The sequence below is a fragment of the Thermobia domestica genome, chromosome 10 (assembly GCF_964235325.1).
Source record: "Thermobia domestica chromosome 10, izTheDome1.hap1.1, whole genome shotgun sequence".
Classification (NCBI taxonomy): domain Eukaryota; kingdom Metazoa; phylum Arthropoda; class Insecta; order Zygentoma; family Lepismatidae; genus Thermobia; species Thermobia domestica.
Window position 1 is genome coordinate 143,445,642 of NC_137463.1, and position 16,581 is coordinate 143,462,222.

Here is a 16,581-nt window from a genome sequence, read left to right on the forward strand (position 1 = left end):
GTGTGTAAGAAGGTTGCAATTAATAGATTTTAATAAGGAGGGCGGTACTTTATGTTGGGTTGCGAGGCAGATATTAGCGGGAAATCGCAAAAATGGAAGCTTCTTACCTAGTTCACGGAAACTGGTCTGTCATTAATGGCATTACACTGAGGAGGAGGAGGAGGATAATTATGCTACAAATAAAAAAAGCCGAAACAATGGTTTATGCATAAGAATTGGTCAGCATTTTTTTTCTGGTGGCAGTTTTGTAAGGTTCTAGCTCTCTCAAACTGGTTAGATTGTAAGGTCAGGTCACTCGGGTCGGTTGTCGGGTTAGGTTACCTCGGGTTGGTTCACTCGGGTCACTTTGGGTCGGGCCAATCGGGTCAGCTCTGGTCGGTTTGTCGGGTCCGGTCACGGGTGGGGTCGGGTCGGTCTTCAACACATATAATTGCCACGAAAATTACAATATACGACGGTTTATACCTCATTGGACTTCCAATAAAACATTTTCAATGATGTGTACACCATGTCACCATTTTTGTATGAGAGAATTTCTAGAGGGATTTTGTGGGAATTTGATGGAGTGATGATTCCTGTGTGTGTGTGTGTGTGTGTGTATTGTATGTATGTGTATACTACTCGCTTCTATTGTATTATTTATTAAATAGATATAAAATGGTGACACGGTGTATACATCATTGAAAATATGTTTTATTTCAAATCGAATAAGATATAAACCGTGCTTATATTGTAATTTTCGTGGAAGTTATATGTGATTTTATCTGCACCAATGAATATTGTAAAATGAACAGTACACATAGCATATTTTTTATATAAATATGTTTATTCCTCTAGATAGAATAATGCTATTCTTATGAAACTTAGAGGGCTTACTAAGTATAAATCAAGCTAACATACAATATAATTTGTGCGTTTATATACCTAAGGCACCCAAGCTACAAGTATGAAAATGGTTTTAAAAAAAAGAAAAAAGAAAAAGAAAAGAAATTTGAGGGGAAATTTTCCGGAAACACCTCTGTCACGGGAAAACTGAGGGTGATGGAGAAAAACTAATTGCAGATTCGAATTCTACGTGAAAAGTGCTATTAGAATCAGGTATTTTCTTCCGTGTGCCAAAGAAAAAGGATTTTTTTCGACTAGTGTAATAGGTACCATTTTCAAACTCAGCAACCGTTATTCAAACCGGTTAACGTTGAGCGCAGATATTAAAAATACTCACATCCGTATATTATTTAATACTAACGAAAATTTTACCTGCACATTTCTGCACAAACGATGTATAAGCGACCGCGACAATTTGTGGTTCAATCGAACATGGTGGGGCTAGCACTTAAACAACTCCCCTTTTTTCGTTCTGTCCACGCACCTGATAGCGTAGAAAAAAATTTTTCGCTTGCGCATTACTACTCAAACTATGTACAAACAATTGAGATAATTTTCTTTTGAATCGGACGTAAGGAGGTGCTACCAATTAGGCAGCCTATACTTTGCTATCGTTTTGGCGCGCCCGCAATTGTGTACAAACGAAAATTTCGCCTGCAAATTTCTGTACAAAACCGTAACAAACAAGTGCGACAGTTTGTGGTTGAATTCGACATGGTGGGAGAGCTATCAATTAGAGAGCCCATAGTTTGTTATCGTTTTGGCGGGGCCACATTTATGTGCAAACGAAAATTTCAGCTGCACATTTATGTACAAAGGCTTACAGACAAGTGCGACAGTTTGTGGTTGAATTGAACATGGTGGGAGAGCTACCATTTAGACAGCCCCCCACCTTGTTTTCGTTCTGGCGGTGTCCCTAATTGTGTTCAAACGAAAATCTCGCCTGCACATTTCTGTATAACTATATTCAAACGATTGCGACAATTTGTGGTTCAATTGCACATGGTGGGGGGCTACCATTTAGACAGCCCCCACTTTGGTTTCGTTCTGCCGTCGCCCCTAATTGTGTACAAACGAAAATTTCGCCTGCATATTTCTGTACAAACGATGTACAAACGATTGCGACAATTTGTGATTGAATTGAACATGGTGATTGGGCTATCACTTAGAAAGCCCTCCACTTTGTTTTCGACCTGCCGGCGCCCCTAATTATGTACAAACGAAAATTTCGCATGCACGTTTCTGTACAAACGATGTAGAAACGATTGCGACAATTTGTGATTGAATTGGACATGGGGCGGGGCTATCAGTTAAACAGCCCTCCACTTTGTTTTCGTTCTGGCGGCGCCCTTAATTATGTACAAACAAAAATTTAGCCTGCATATTTCTGTACAAACGATATAGAAACGATTGTGACAATTTGTGATTGAATTGCAAATGGGGGGGCTACCATTTAGACAGCCCTCACATTGCGTCGTTCTGGCGGCGCCCCTAATTGTGTACAAACGAAAATTTCGCCTGCACATTTCTCTACAAATGATGTACAAACGCTTGCGACGATTTATGCTTGAATTGGACATAGTGGGTGGGCTATCTCTTAGACAGCCCCCACTTTGTTTTCCTTCTGGCGGCGCCCTTAATTATGTACAAACGAAACTTTAGCCTTCACATTTCTGTAGAAACGATGTGGAAATGATTGCGACAATTTGTGATTAAATTGGAAATGGTGGGCTACCATTTAGACAGACCCCACTTTGTTTTCATTCTGGCGGCGCCCCTAATTGTGTACAAACGAAAGTTTCGCCTGCACATTTCTGCACAAATGATGTACAAACGATAGCAACAATTTTTGCTTGAATTGGACATGGTGAAGGGCTACCATTTAGACAGCCCCCACTTTGTTTTCGTTCTGGCGGCGCCCCTAATTGTGTACAAACGAAAATTTGGTTTGCACATTTCTGTACAAACGATGTAGAAACGAATGCGACAATTTGTGATTGAATTGGACATGGTGGGGAGGTTACCATTTAGACAGCCCCGAGTTTTTTCGTTCTCGCGGCGCCTCTAATTGTGTACAAACGAAAATTTCGCCTGCACATTTCTGTACAAACGACGTACAAACGATTGCGACAATTTATACTTGAATTGGACATAGTGGGTGGGCTATCTCTTAGACAGCCCCCACTTTGTTTTCCTTCTGGCGGCGCCCTTAATTATGTACAAACGAAATTTTAGCCTTCACATTTCTGTAGAAACGATGTGGAAATGATTGCGACAATTTGTGATTGAATTGGACATTTGGGGGGGGCTATCACTTAGACAGCTCCCAATTTGTTTCAGTTTTTACCGTGCTCCTAATTATGTACAAACAAAATTTTCGCCTTCACATTTTTGTACAAATGATGTAGAAACGATTGCGAATATTTTTGCTTGAATTGGACATGCTGGGGGCTACCATTTAGACAGCCCCCACTTTGTGTTTGTTCTGACGGCGCCGCTAATTATATACAAACGAAAATTTGGTCTGCACATTTCTGTACAAACGATGTAGAAAGGACTGCGACAATTTGTGATTAAATTGGAAATGGTGGACTACCATTTAGACAGACTCCACTTTGTTTTCATTCTGGCGGCGCCCCTAATTGTGTACAAACGAAAGTTTCGCCTGCACATTTCTGCACAAATGACGTACAAACGATAGCAACGATTTTTGTTTGAATTGGACATGGTGAAACGCTACCATTTAGACAGCCCCCACTTTGTTTTCGTTCTGGCGGCGCCCCTAATTGTGTACAAACGAAAATTTGGTCTGCACATTTCTGTACAAACGACGTACAAACGATTGCGACAATTTATGCTTGAATTGGACATAGTGGGTGGGCTATCTCTTAGACAGCCCCCACTTTGTTTTCCTTCTGGCGGCGCCCTTAATTATGTACAAACGAAACTTTTGCCTTCACATTTCTGTAGAAACGATGTGGAAACGATTGCGATAATTTGTGATTGAATTGGACATTTGGGGGGGAGGCTATCACTTAGACAGCTCCCAATTTGTTTCAGTTTTTACGGTGCTCCTAATTATGTACACACAAAATTTTCGCCTGCACATTTTTTGTACAAATGATGTGGAAACGATTGCGACAATTTTTGCTTGAATTGGACATGCTGGGGGCTACCATTTAGACAGCCCCCACTTTGTGTTTGTTCTGACGGCGCCGCTAATAGTGTACAAACGAAAATTTGGTTTGCGCATTTCTGTACAAACGATGTAGAAACAATTGCGACAATTTGTGATTAAATTGGAAATGGTGGGCTACCATTTAGACAGACCCCACTTTGTTTTCATTCTGGCGGCGCCCCTAATTGTGTACAAACGAAAGTTTCGCCTGCACATTTCTGCACAAATGATGTACAAACGATAGCAACGATTTTTGCTTGAATTGGACATGGTGAAGGGCTACCATTTAGACAGCCCCCACTTTGTTTTCCTTTTGGCGGCGCCGCTAATTGTGTACAAACGAAAATTTGGTCTGCACATTTCTGTACAAACGATGTAGAAACGAATGCGACAATTTGTGATTGAATTGGACATGGTGGGGAGGCTACCATTTAGACAGCCCCGAGTTTTTTCGTTCTCGCGGCGCCTCTAATTGTGTACAAACGAAAATTTCGCCTGCGCATTTCTGTACAAACGACGTACAAACGATTGCGACAATTTGTGATTGAATTGGACATGGTTGGGGGCTACCATTTTGACAGCCCCCCAAGTTGTTTTCGTTCTGCTGGCGCCCCTAATTGTGTACAAACGATAATTTTGCCTTCACATTTCTGTTCAAACCATGTACAAACGATTGCGACAATTTGTGATTGAATTGGACATGGTGGGAGGTACCACGTAGACAGCCCCTACTTTGTTTTTGTTCTGGCGGCGCACCTAATTGTGTAAAACGAAAATTTCGCCTGTACATTTGTGTACAAACGATGTACAAAACAATTGCGACAATTTGTGATTGAATTGGACATGGTTGGGGGCTACCATTTTGACAGCCCCCCAAGTTGTTTTCGTTCTGGTGGCGCCCCTAATTGTGTACAAACGATAATTTTGCTTTCACATTTTTGTTCAAACCATGTACAAACGATTGCGACAATTTGTGATTGAATTAGACATGGTGGGAGGTACCACGTAGACAGCCCCCACTTTGTTTTCGTTCTGGCGGCGCACCTAATTGTGTAAAACGAAAATTTCGCCTGCACATTCGTGTACAAACGATGTACAAAACGATTGCGACAATTTGTAATTGAATTGGACATGGTGGGGGGCTACCATTTGGACAGCTCCCAATTTGTTTTCGTTCTGGTGGCGCTCCTAATTGTGTACAAACGAAAATTTCGCCTTCATATTTCTGTACAAACTATGTAGAAACGATTGGGACAATTTGTGATTGATTTGGAAATGGTGGGCTACCATTTAGACAGACCCCACTTTGTTTTCATTCTGGCGGCGCCCCTAATTGTGTACAAACGAAAGTTTCGCCTGCACATTTCTGCACAAATGATGTACAAACGATAGCAACGATTTTTGCTTGAATTGGAGATGGTGAAGGGCTACCATTTAGACAGCCCCCACTTTGTTTTCGTTCTGGCGGCGCCCCTAATTGTGTACAAACGAAAATTTGGTTTGCGCACTTCTGTACAAACGATGTAGAAACAATTGCGACAATTTGTGATTAAATTGGAAATGGTGGGCTACCATTTAGACAGACCCCACTTTGTTTTCATTCTGGCGGCGCCCCTAATTGTGTACAAACGAAAATTTCGCCTTCATATTTCTGTACAAACTATGTAGAAACGATTGGGACAATTTGTGATTGAATTGGAAATGGTGGGCTACCATTTAGACAGACCCCACTTTGTTTTCATTCTGGCGGCGCCCCTAATTGTGTACAAACGAAAGTTTCGCCTGCACATTTCTGCACAAATGATGTACAAACGATAGCAACGATTTTTGCTTGAATTGGACATGGTGAAGGGCTACCATTTAGAAAGCCCCCACTTTGTGTTTGTTCTGACGGCGCCGCTAATAGTGTACAAACGAAAATTTGGTTTGCGCATTTCTGTACAAACGATGTAGAAACAATTGCGACAATTTGTGATTAAATTGGAAATGGTGGGCTACCATTTAGACAGACCCCACTTTGTTTTCATTCTGGCGGCGCCCTTAATTGTGTACAAACGAATGTTTCGCCTGCACATTTCTGCACAAATGATGCACAAACGATAGCAACGATTTTTGCTTGAATTGCACATGGTGAAGGGCTACCATTTAGACAGCCCCCACTTTGTTTTCGTTCTGGCGGCGCCCTAATTGTGTACAAACGAAAATTTGGTCTGCACATTTCTGTACAAACGATGTAGAAACGAATGCAATTTGTGATTGAATTGGACATGGTGGGGAGGCTACCATTTAGACAGCCCCGAGTTTTTTCGTTCTCGCCGCGCCTCTAATTGTGTACAAACGAAAATTTCGCCTGCACATTTCTGTACAAACGATTGCGACAATTTATGCTTGAATTGGACATAGTGGGTGGGCTATCTCTTAGACAGCCCCCACTTTGTTTTCCTTCTGGCGGCGCCCTTAATTATGTACAAACGAAACTTTAGCCTTCACATTTCTGTAGAAACGATGTGGAAACGATTGCGATAATTTGTGATTGAATTGGACATTTGGGGGGGAGGCTATCACTTAGACAGCTCCCAATTTGTTTCAGTTTTTACGGTGCTCCTAATTATGTACACACAAAATTTTCGCCTGCACATTTTTGTACAAATGATGTAGAAACGATTGCGACAATTTTTGCTTGAATTGGACATGCTGGGGGCTACCATTTAGACAGCCCCCACTTTGTTTTCATTCTGGCGGCGCCCCTAATTGTGTACAAACGAAAGTTTCGCCTGCACATTTCTGCACAAATGATGTACAAACGATAGCAACGATTTGTGATTGAGTTGGATATGGTTGGGGGCTACCATTTTGACAGCCCCCAAGTTGTTTTCGTTCTGCTGGCGCCCGTAATTGTGTACAAACGATAATTTTGCATTCACATTTCTGTTCAAACCATGTACAAACGATTGCGACAATTTGTGATTGAATTGGACATGGTGGGAGGTACCACGTAGACAGCCCCTACTTTGTTTTCGTTCTGGCGGCGCACCTAATTGTGTAAAATGAAAATTTCGCCTGCACATTCGTGTACAAACGATGTACAAAACGATTGCGACAATTTGTGATTGAATTGGACATGGTTGGGGGCTACCATTTTGACAGCCCCCCAAGTTGTTTTCGTTCTGCTGGCACCCCTAATTGTGTACAAACGATAATTTTGCCTTCACATTTCTGTTCAAACCATGTACAAACGATTGCGACAATTTGTGATTGAATTAGACATGGTGGGAGGTACCACGTAGACAGCCCCCACTTTGTTTTCGTTCTGGCGGCGCACCTAATTGTGTAAAACGAAAATTTCGCCTGCACATTCGTGTACAAACGATGTACAAAACGATTGCGACAATTTGTAATTGAATTGGACATGGTGGGGGGGCTACCATTTGGACAGCTCCCAATTTGTTTTCGTTCTGGTGGCGCTCCTAATTGTGTACAAACGAAAATTTCGATTTCATATTTCTGTACAAACTATGTAGAAACGATTGGGACAATTTTTGATTGATTTGGACATGTTGGTGGGGGGCTACCATTTAGACAGCCCCCCTTTATTTTCGTTCTGGTGGCGCCCCTAATTGTGTACAATCGAAAATTTCGCCTGCACATTTTTGTACAAACGATTGAGACCATTTCCGATTGAGTCTGAGAAGGGGGGCCTGTCTAAGTGGACGTCTCCTTTTAACCTCTACTGTAATTAAATTCTTCCTCGAGAAAATCTGTAATCAACACTGTCAGTAGCTACGTCGTCGACTAATATACCTTAACAAGTACGGTTTTATTTTCGTATATTTTTCAACAGTTAACCAATTTAAAACTATCGCAAACAATAATATGTAGTCAACTTCTTAAATACTTCGCTCGCAGGAACCCGTTCAGAGCGTGCAACAAGCAAAAACAACATGTTTGGCGTTTCACAAATGGAAAAGGGGAAAAAAGAAAAGCAAAAGCAGCACGGCAGTGCCTTATCGCAGTCCGAGCTGACAACATAGTTTCGGTCGTCACTAACGCCAATAGACTTACTAGCGGTGTACAAGAGTTATACTGTTACAATATACGTTGTACCACAGTAGCGCTACAGGCGGAATGTGCACGAACTACAAATGAATATGTTCCCTACAAGCATCAGTCACTGTTGCACCCTCTTTACATTCTACACATCCTTTTTTCTCCCACTTTTTGACCTTGACAAGCAGAAATGCCAGGCTTTCCGAGTTCACAACCATAAACTGTTTGTGTATAGAGTACGTTTTCTTTTCTTCGAATGACTGTGCGCGCGAAGAACAAGGGTGATGATCGGGCTACCGAATACGGCTGTCAGAAACACCCGGTTGCAACTTTAAATGCAAAATACAAATATAGAGCCTTGACAATGCCTTGAGGATGAATATATATATACAGGGTGTTAACGAACTATACCGACGAACTTCAAGAGATGATTCCTCACGCGAAAATAAGTGAAAATGTTCATATGGACCCATGGCGTAAAGTACATAGTTTCAGAGCTAGGGCTGTCCAAAATCGCGAAAAAGCCAAATTTCAAGAGGCCCTATTCCGAATTCGAGAGACTTGGGATGGTGGTCCTTATCAGCGTAAAGGAAGTCATACATACGCAAATCAAAAATGCATATTTCATTAATGTTCAGTAGATGTACAGATTATTCCCTGCAGGATGAAATTCCCAGACATGCCATCAACTGAATTTTGAGATATGCTCTGACTTTATGATTGGTCCAAGGTAGGCAAACGATAAGACTTGATATCAGTGAACATGGAATCCTTTGGCGCGATGTCGGATGTGTTAAGGATCGTCAAATCACGGTCTCTCGTACTCGGGAAAACGCATGTTGCGATGTTATCTTTCACGCTTATAAGTAAAGGAAACGTGAAATATACTGTTACGAAATACATATCATTACACATTAATCCAAACACAAAGATACATTGAGCTACCTGTTTCTAACCCTTCAGCCCTCCCTCCGAAGCTTTGGATGTCCATTGTTGTCAAGGTTTACCTCCTGCCTACTTTAGACTCTTCTAGAAATCAGGGTATATCTGAAAACTCTATTGAAAACATATCTGAGAATTACACTCTGTAGGGAATACCCTCTATACCTACTGACAACTGATGAAATATGAAATTTTGGATTGTGTATACGTGGCTTCCTTTACGCTGATAAGAACCACCATCCACAGTTTCTGGAATTCGAAATAGGACCTATTGAATTTTAGCTTTTTCGCAATTTTGGACAGTCCTAGCTCTGAAACTATGCACTTTTCACCATAGGTCCATTTGAACTTTTTCTCTTATTTTGATCTGAGGATATAGGGTAAATGTGCCAATAGTCGTCACTTTTTGATTGCAACATTGCCTTTTATTACATAACTTTTAATAGATACGGGTGAATGCTTAAATTGTACATAGGTTCTAATATTTATAGCTTATTGTGTGATACAGGATCATTACCATTGATATAAAACACAGAAGAAATTTTACAATTAAAACAATCCAAACATGTGAAAAATGCTTATAGTCGTCACAAAAATTCTCAAAGTCGTCACCTTAAACTTCCAGTGTTCGTCACTCTTACAAATTCTTAAAGTTCAAGCTTATGTAATTATTAATGCTTAAATGAGTGGCTAGCAAGTAAAATAAGGTCATTATCATCATCACTATGACGCACATCGAAACAATTTTCGCACATGGATTCCACATTTGAATCAGAATCATCTACACCTGGGAAAAATTCTTTGTGTGATTTGCTAATACAATTAGCGTGAAAGATTCTGTTGCATTTGATACATGTAGGGTTATCAGTGAGTATTACTAACTCATTATATTTGGCACATAACTGAGAATCATTGCGTGGTTTTGTAATTGTGGTTCTCTTTCTTGTTTCAGCTTCGAGTCTTTTTCGTTTTCTGGCTTCTTGAGAGAGAGATATCTCTCTTTTGTCAGCTTCCTGTTTCTCATAGAATTGTTTCCATTCACCAGACAAAACAGCTGATGGGAATTTCTGAGTTGATCTTCAGGTTTTCTTGCGTTCCACCTCTCTTGGCTACCAGTGATGTTTCTTAAACGGAGAAGGAACAGTGACTTGTGATTTGACAAGAGAATCTCCACTGAAACCGCCTTCCTTCCCGGGAGTTTGCGACGGTTGATTTAATATTGGCTCACTTCCCACACTCGCAGACACAGAATCTTTGACCAGATGATTGCTTATTTCTGCTTTCTTCTTAATTGATTCCCAGATATTGTAGAGCTTTTGGTCTTCAGGGTCGATAGTAGATTTTCCTCCCAAGACGTCGTTAAATTTAACAAGCATCTCATGACCGATTTCATTCTGTAAAACATTAAGAGCCGTGTGATATTCTTCGACACCACACTTCTTTGAGATGCTGCTTTGATGTTCGATAGTTTCTCCCCGTGTGTGAGGATCCAAACAATTTGAATAATCAACTGCATCTACATATAAAGGGGCAAGTCCAAACACCCGAGAGCTATCCTTTATCGTCTCCGGTGTGGCTTTAGTTTTTACAACGTCCACTAGAATTGGTGCAAAATCCGCTTTGATCACCGTTCGATTTGGATTAAGCTTTTGTCATTCATAAACAGCTTTCCCGCAATGTTGTTTCATTGGTTTATAAACCCTTCCATCTGCAGGGTAGATTATATGTGTGTCATTTGGATGAAAATAACAAAAAACAATTTCATTCTTGGTGCAGAAATTAGAACACTGTTTTTGGTAATGTGAGATTTATGTCCATGAATGAAATATAAAAAGGGAAGTCTGTCAGTTTCTTTTAAGTAAAGATACAAAATATTTGAAATGTATTCAAATAACACATCTGACTTCATCCATCCAGATTCAGAGAGTCCTATAACTCACGGTGCCGGAAGGTAGTCTCAAACTTCCCGGTAAAACTTCTCCATCCGCAGAAAATGAGCACATAACTCTAATGGTTTCCTTTTCGTTTCCGTGTTTTATTTCCTAAAAGTTTTCCCATCCTTTTATTTTCAATTACAGTTTCACTTTTGGAGTATGGTTGGAAGTTTGTTTCATCCCCATTTCCAACTTTCCTTGAGCCACTAAACTCTTGAACTAATTTCTCACCCTGTAAGAATTCCTTTAGTTTTCAAAAACCAATTCCGAAGGCTTTGTTTAGAAACATGAGCTCTTCCGGTAGTTACAGACTCTGCAGTTCGCAGGCTGAAAATCGGATGTCGTTGTAGAAAAACCTGAAAATAAAACAGGGTTAACTACTTAAATGACAAACATTGTGAATGAAAACTCATGTATGCACATGTAACACAAATTATAGCTACACGTTAATTTGTCCCACTTCTTGGTTGTAGCTGTACAACTAAATAAGTCCTAGCTAGTGGGACGAAATATCTATAGTAATATTTTTTACGCGTGGAAGGATGAGTTTTAATTCATACTGTTTGTAGAATCATGAGCAGAGTTAATTTTAGAAATTTTATCAGATATGAACTCAATCCTACGCAGAGAGGGATTGTGAAGTATTTTATAGTGTAAGGGCCAAGCTAACAACGAATTTAAACAAACGTTCGTACCTCAAAAATTGCAGAAAAGGTGAGGTACTAATAGCAACATTTTTGAAATGGAAATTAAGACATTTGTCCACACGCAAATTGTGCACCTAATAAAGTTACAGCAAGTGGGACGAAATATTCTGTAATATTTTGTTTACACATGAAACTGTTAGTTTTAATCCACACTGTTTGCTAATAAAATGAGCACCATTATATTTGTAAATTTCATCAGATTTGCAATTAGTTAATCAAGAATAGAAGTCAAACCTGGCATTACTTACTTTGTACCATTTTCACCAGGTTTCCCCTCTGGAAAAAGTGACTTCCGGACATCTGATTTAATTATTTTCAGCATGGTATCCAGGAGATCGTACGTTTTCCTTAGAAATCCTTACTTTGCAAAATCTACCAACTGCAACAATGTCTTCCTCTTGTTGTGAGAGAACATGTTTCGGTCCCATTTTTCATTGTTCAGGCACTTTTCCACTAACTTTATCTGATAACGTTATTCGAGGAACACCAAAAATTGCAGCAGCCTTCTTGCTACTCATAGACTTTGACCCTACTTCAGAAATGGCTTTGTGCATCGCATCTTCAGAATATTGTAAAATCTTCCGTCTTTTGGTATTTTCGTTCATAGTTACAGCACTTGAAAATATAGAAAAAAAATATGAATATCGTAGGTAAGAAAGAGTCACCTTCTAAGACGTTTCACCACCTGCCAGTAGCTCATAAATAAGCGAGGTAAGATCTACAAATGAGACGGGAGTTAGATTCAAAATTCTGGTACTAATGAAAACATGGCAAAGTGAAACAGTTAATTTGCTTTTCTTAAAATGTTATCTCGTTATAGGACAATTTTAAATTTATACATTTGAAAATCAGTTACAGAGATGAAACTTCAATAATTTACTCACCTCGGAGAGGAAAGAAGGAAAAATTATCCAATAGAAATAAATTGTTCCCAATTACTCCTGTAGTCGTCACCCACTTAACCCGTGTTCGTCACCCATATGACGCCCTTTGGAAAGGTACAAGATATTAGCGCCAAAATTTTGTAGCTGATACCTTCCACCCCAACAAAAACATTAAAATGATTTTTGAAGCTTCTATATTTGTTTTAAAAAACAGTCTTCGGCATACCTGACAAAATAAGGAAGATCTCAAATTTTCTTAAACCTATAGTCGTCACATCACTGTTTTTTTGCTCAAATATGAATTTCAGAGACAAATGCATGGTAAACATTTAACAGAGACTTAGGTTGATAGAGAAAAATAATTATCTTACCTTTTAGTGCCGTCCTCTGCTGGTTTTCAACCACCAGCAGCAAGTTTTTTAATTTTCCAAAAACTGCAATTAGCACGCAAAACAGCAGCCTTTGCACTTCAACTGAAGATAGGAAACAAAAGACGCCCGACTAGGAGTTAACGCAAGGCGGACTAAAAACTAAACCCATAGACGTTACAGATTAGCCAGCTTGTATTCGTACAACCATGACTTACGCCATCTTATGAAAGAATTAATTTGGCCATGACGACCATTGCGGGTATGACGAGAATAGGCCCATTCACCCTAGATAGATAGATAGATAGATAGATAGATAGATAGATAGATAGATAGATAGATAGATAGATAGATAGATAGATAGATAGATAGATACGGTGTTTCAAAGCAACATCGACAACTTGTGGGAGATCATTCCGGAAACCAAGATAAGACGAAAAGTGCAGGCCAACCTAGGTGTACAAATACTTCCTTTCGGAGTTATAGGCTGCCAAAAACATGAAAAATGAACTTTAAAGGTCCATAGTTCCAAAGCTATAGGACCTACCGTACTTGGATCCAGACTTCACATAGGAGTTAATATGTGCACTATCCAAAAATAGATGTTTCAGAATCCTAAAGTACTCACGCAACAATTTTTATAGAGGCGGTTTGGCTACGGGCATATAATTTGAAGTACTCACCAACTGCCCCTCTAACAATTGTTGCGGAAGTACCGCAGGATTTTGAAACATGGATATTTAGATAGGGGACATACTAGTTCCTAAACAAAATTTTGACCCGACTACGGTAAATCCCATAGTATTGGAAATATGGACCTTTAAAGTTCATTTTTCCATGTTTTCGCAAGCCTATAACTCCAAAAGAAAGCATTTGTGCACCCAGGTTGGTCTATACTTTACGTCTTATCTTGGTGTCAGGAATCACCTCCCTAATGTTGTCGGTGTTGTTTCGAAACACTCTATATACGCACACACACACACACACACGTATATATATTCCGAGGTGTATAGGTAAATTGTATTCCGTTAATAATGTTAATTACTTTAAACAATAGAAAAATAAAGAATATTCAAATAATAACATTCAAATGAAGAAAGTAAGTAGCGCAGTTTGGGATGCCGTTACACTATCCACCATCACAATCGTCCAGTAACTCCATTACATACACTCATGCAGGCACCAAGACTACATTTAAAAAAAAAAAAAAAGATCGATGGTTGCATGAAGGAGAGTCACTGTTACATGTGTCGAATGGAAACATCATTAAAACGGTTCAGGTAAACTTACCATATTATTGTCGTCCACTAAATATATTCTGGGAGGCAGCTTTGTTCCTGGGGGACCTGGCTCTCTCTAGTTACGCGTATGGTATATCTGACACATTCTTTCATTGTTCTTCTGTATTATATTGTACTTCTGGTATAGGGTCCCGGGTTTCATTCCTTGCGAGAGAGCATTGAACGAATTATATGGGTTTAGGTCCCAGCAATATGTAGCGCAGTTCGGAAAGGTCGATTGTCGATTCAGGTCTCATATAGTCTCGTGGCTGGAAAGGAATGATAAGCTTCCATGAAGAAAGAATTAATATTTCTTGTCTGTTTACTTGTTTTCGTTCGTTTCATTTGACTCGTACAATATTTTTGTTATAACTATACAATAGAAATTATCTTACCTGGAACCAGAATATCCATAATTTTCAGTAAATCGTTGCAAAGTTCCAATTTAAATGCTAGTGCTGTATCCGATATTTGTCTTAAAGTTGCTTCAGAAGTTCTTCCGTACAATTGTACAAGGGCCAACTTTACTTCAATTAAATAATAGTGATTGGGATGTAACAAATTTTCTGAATATTTTCTAATAAATTGGTCACATTCTTGAATGTTTCCCTTTTGTAACAATATCAACTCTTTTCCTACTTTCTCCACGATTAAATCTACATTCTCTCCAGTATCCGTATATTCGCAGACATCACACAGCCATTCAGTTTTGTTTTCTAAAGGGTCCTTGGGTAAAAGATATCCAGAAATTTGGTTTTTAAAACAATTCGGGCACTTCAATGAACTAAAATGTGTTCCGAGCTCGGTAGGATCTCTGCATCTCATACACGCACAAGAGAAATATTTTGTTTCTAGTAGAACCTGTCTTCTATTTCTTGTTCCCCATATAGGATCAACATAAGAAATACTAAGGTGCTCACCTTTTTTTATCTGTGTTGATGCCCGTATTATAATTTCACCTTCGTTTGAAAATGATTTGGAACAATTTGGTTGACAATTACTTTCTATCATTGACGCTTTTTCAAACACAGCGATGTGTGGTGGATCAGTAAGAGGTACTTCGTGTCCATTGACTTGTATAATGCTACACACTTCCATTATTTGTTCCTCTGAAAAGTGTTCTAGTAAGAAAAACCTCCTGATCGTATTTCCTATGACAGAGCAATCTTCTTTATAGCGTTCAGTTCCGATTCGTTTATCTAAATGCGAAACAAGATTCATAATCTTTTCCCATCTTGAGTCCTTAGTTAGAGCAAGATAAATACATCTTAAAACAGTTACACTTTGGAACATTGGATGCGGTACGAAAAACGTCTTTATAGTAATTTTGTATCCACGTTTCTGAGTCAGCAAGCACTCTGGTTTGTGATCTACTGATTTCTCGCATTTCTCGCTGCAAATAGGCCACCCACAGAGAGAACACTCGCGTGTTCCATCTGCAATTCTATAACAACCAAGACACACTGCTTCTGTAAATTGCCTGGGACCAACAACTAAAGGAAATTCTCTTATAATTAGTTCACCAGCAGCAATTTCACGATTTGCAACTAAATGTCTACCAAGCTCGGGCTTATATGTTAAAGTGAAGGGACAACAATTGGCCTTATGATTCTTCCAATCTTCCCTTTGATGATCTCTGGAACAATAGTATACAAGATGACAAGCAGAACACTTTTTATTCGCCGGTTTGAGACATATCTCACAAACTTGAGAAGCCATTATTCCTGAAAAGAAGTAGAAAGTATTGCCAAGGAATTCCATTTTGTATACTGTTGGAATTACATTATTTAACTTAAATTTAAGTAATCGAGGAGTATTCAATAAAGACTGGCACTATCGGAGTCACTAATTTGTTACTAACTACACATATTACGTGTTAATATATTTGATTTCTTTCAAAGAATTTCCTCAGTCAACAAAATTGACTTATCCTCCCCTCTTTCTTCGCTGACACTGGTGGAAGGCATACAAAAATCCTTGGTGAGTCGTTTCTGGCTCGTATCAAAATTCCTATTTATGTGTGTGAAATTCCTATTTAGTTTGTTAGTTGTTACCCCGAGGGTCTGTTGTTTGATTGTGAAACGTGTACATGTATTCTTTTTCTTAAAAGTAGTTACAATGCTACTGGTTTCTTTAGGATTAAATCTATACTCTTCAGTATCCTTATATTCGGAAACAATCTGTTTATGCCTTTAAAGTGTTCCTATTTGAAAAAGGTCTATAGGTTACGTTTCGAACACAAGTTGGGGATTTCAATAAACTTAAATATGTTCTACTTCGGCAGGAATTTTACATCTCTGTAACACACAAGAGAAACATCATCTTCAAGAACATGTTAGCTCATTCTTATATATAT

At 39.2% G+C, this 16,581-nt stretch overlaps 1 protein-coding gene across 1 annotated transcript in view; it reads right to left on the reverse strand.

Annotated features, from left to right (window-relative positions):
- Positions 1-16,581, reverse strand: part of LOC145662092 (SET domain-containing protein SmydA-8-like) — a 444,266-nt gene that overhangs the window by 271,328 nt on the left and 156,357 nt on the right. The window contains exon 2 of the mRNA XM_081727430.1: positions 14,621-15,949. Coding sequence (XP_081583556.1) covers positions 14,621-15,944 — 1,324 coding nt within the window. The 5' untranslated portion in view covers positions 15,945-15,949. The remainder of the gene's footprint in view (positions 1-14,620; positions 15,950-16,581) is intronic.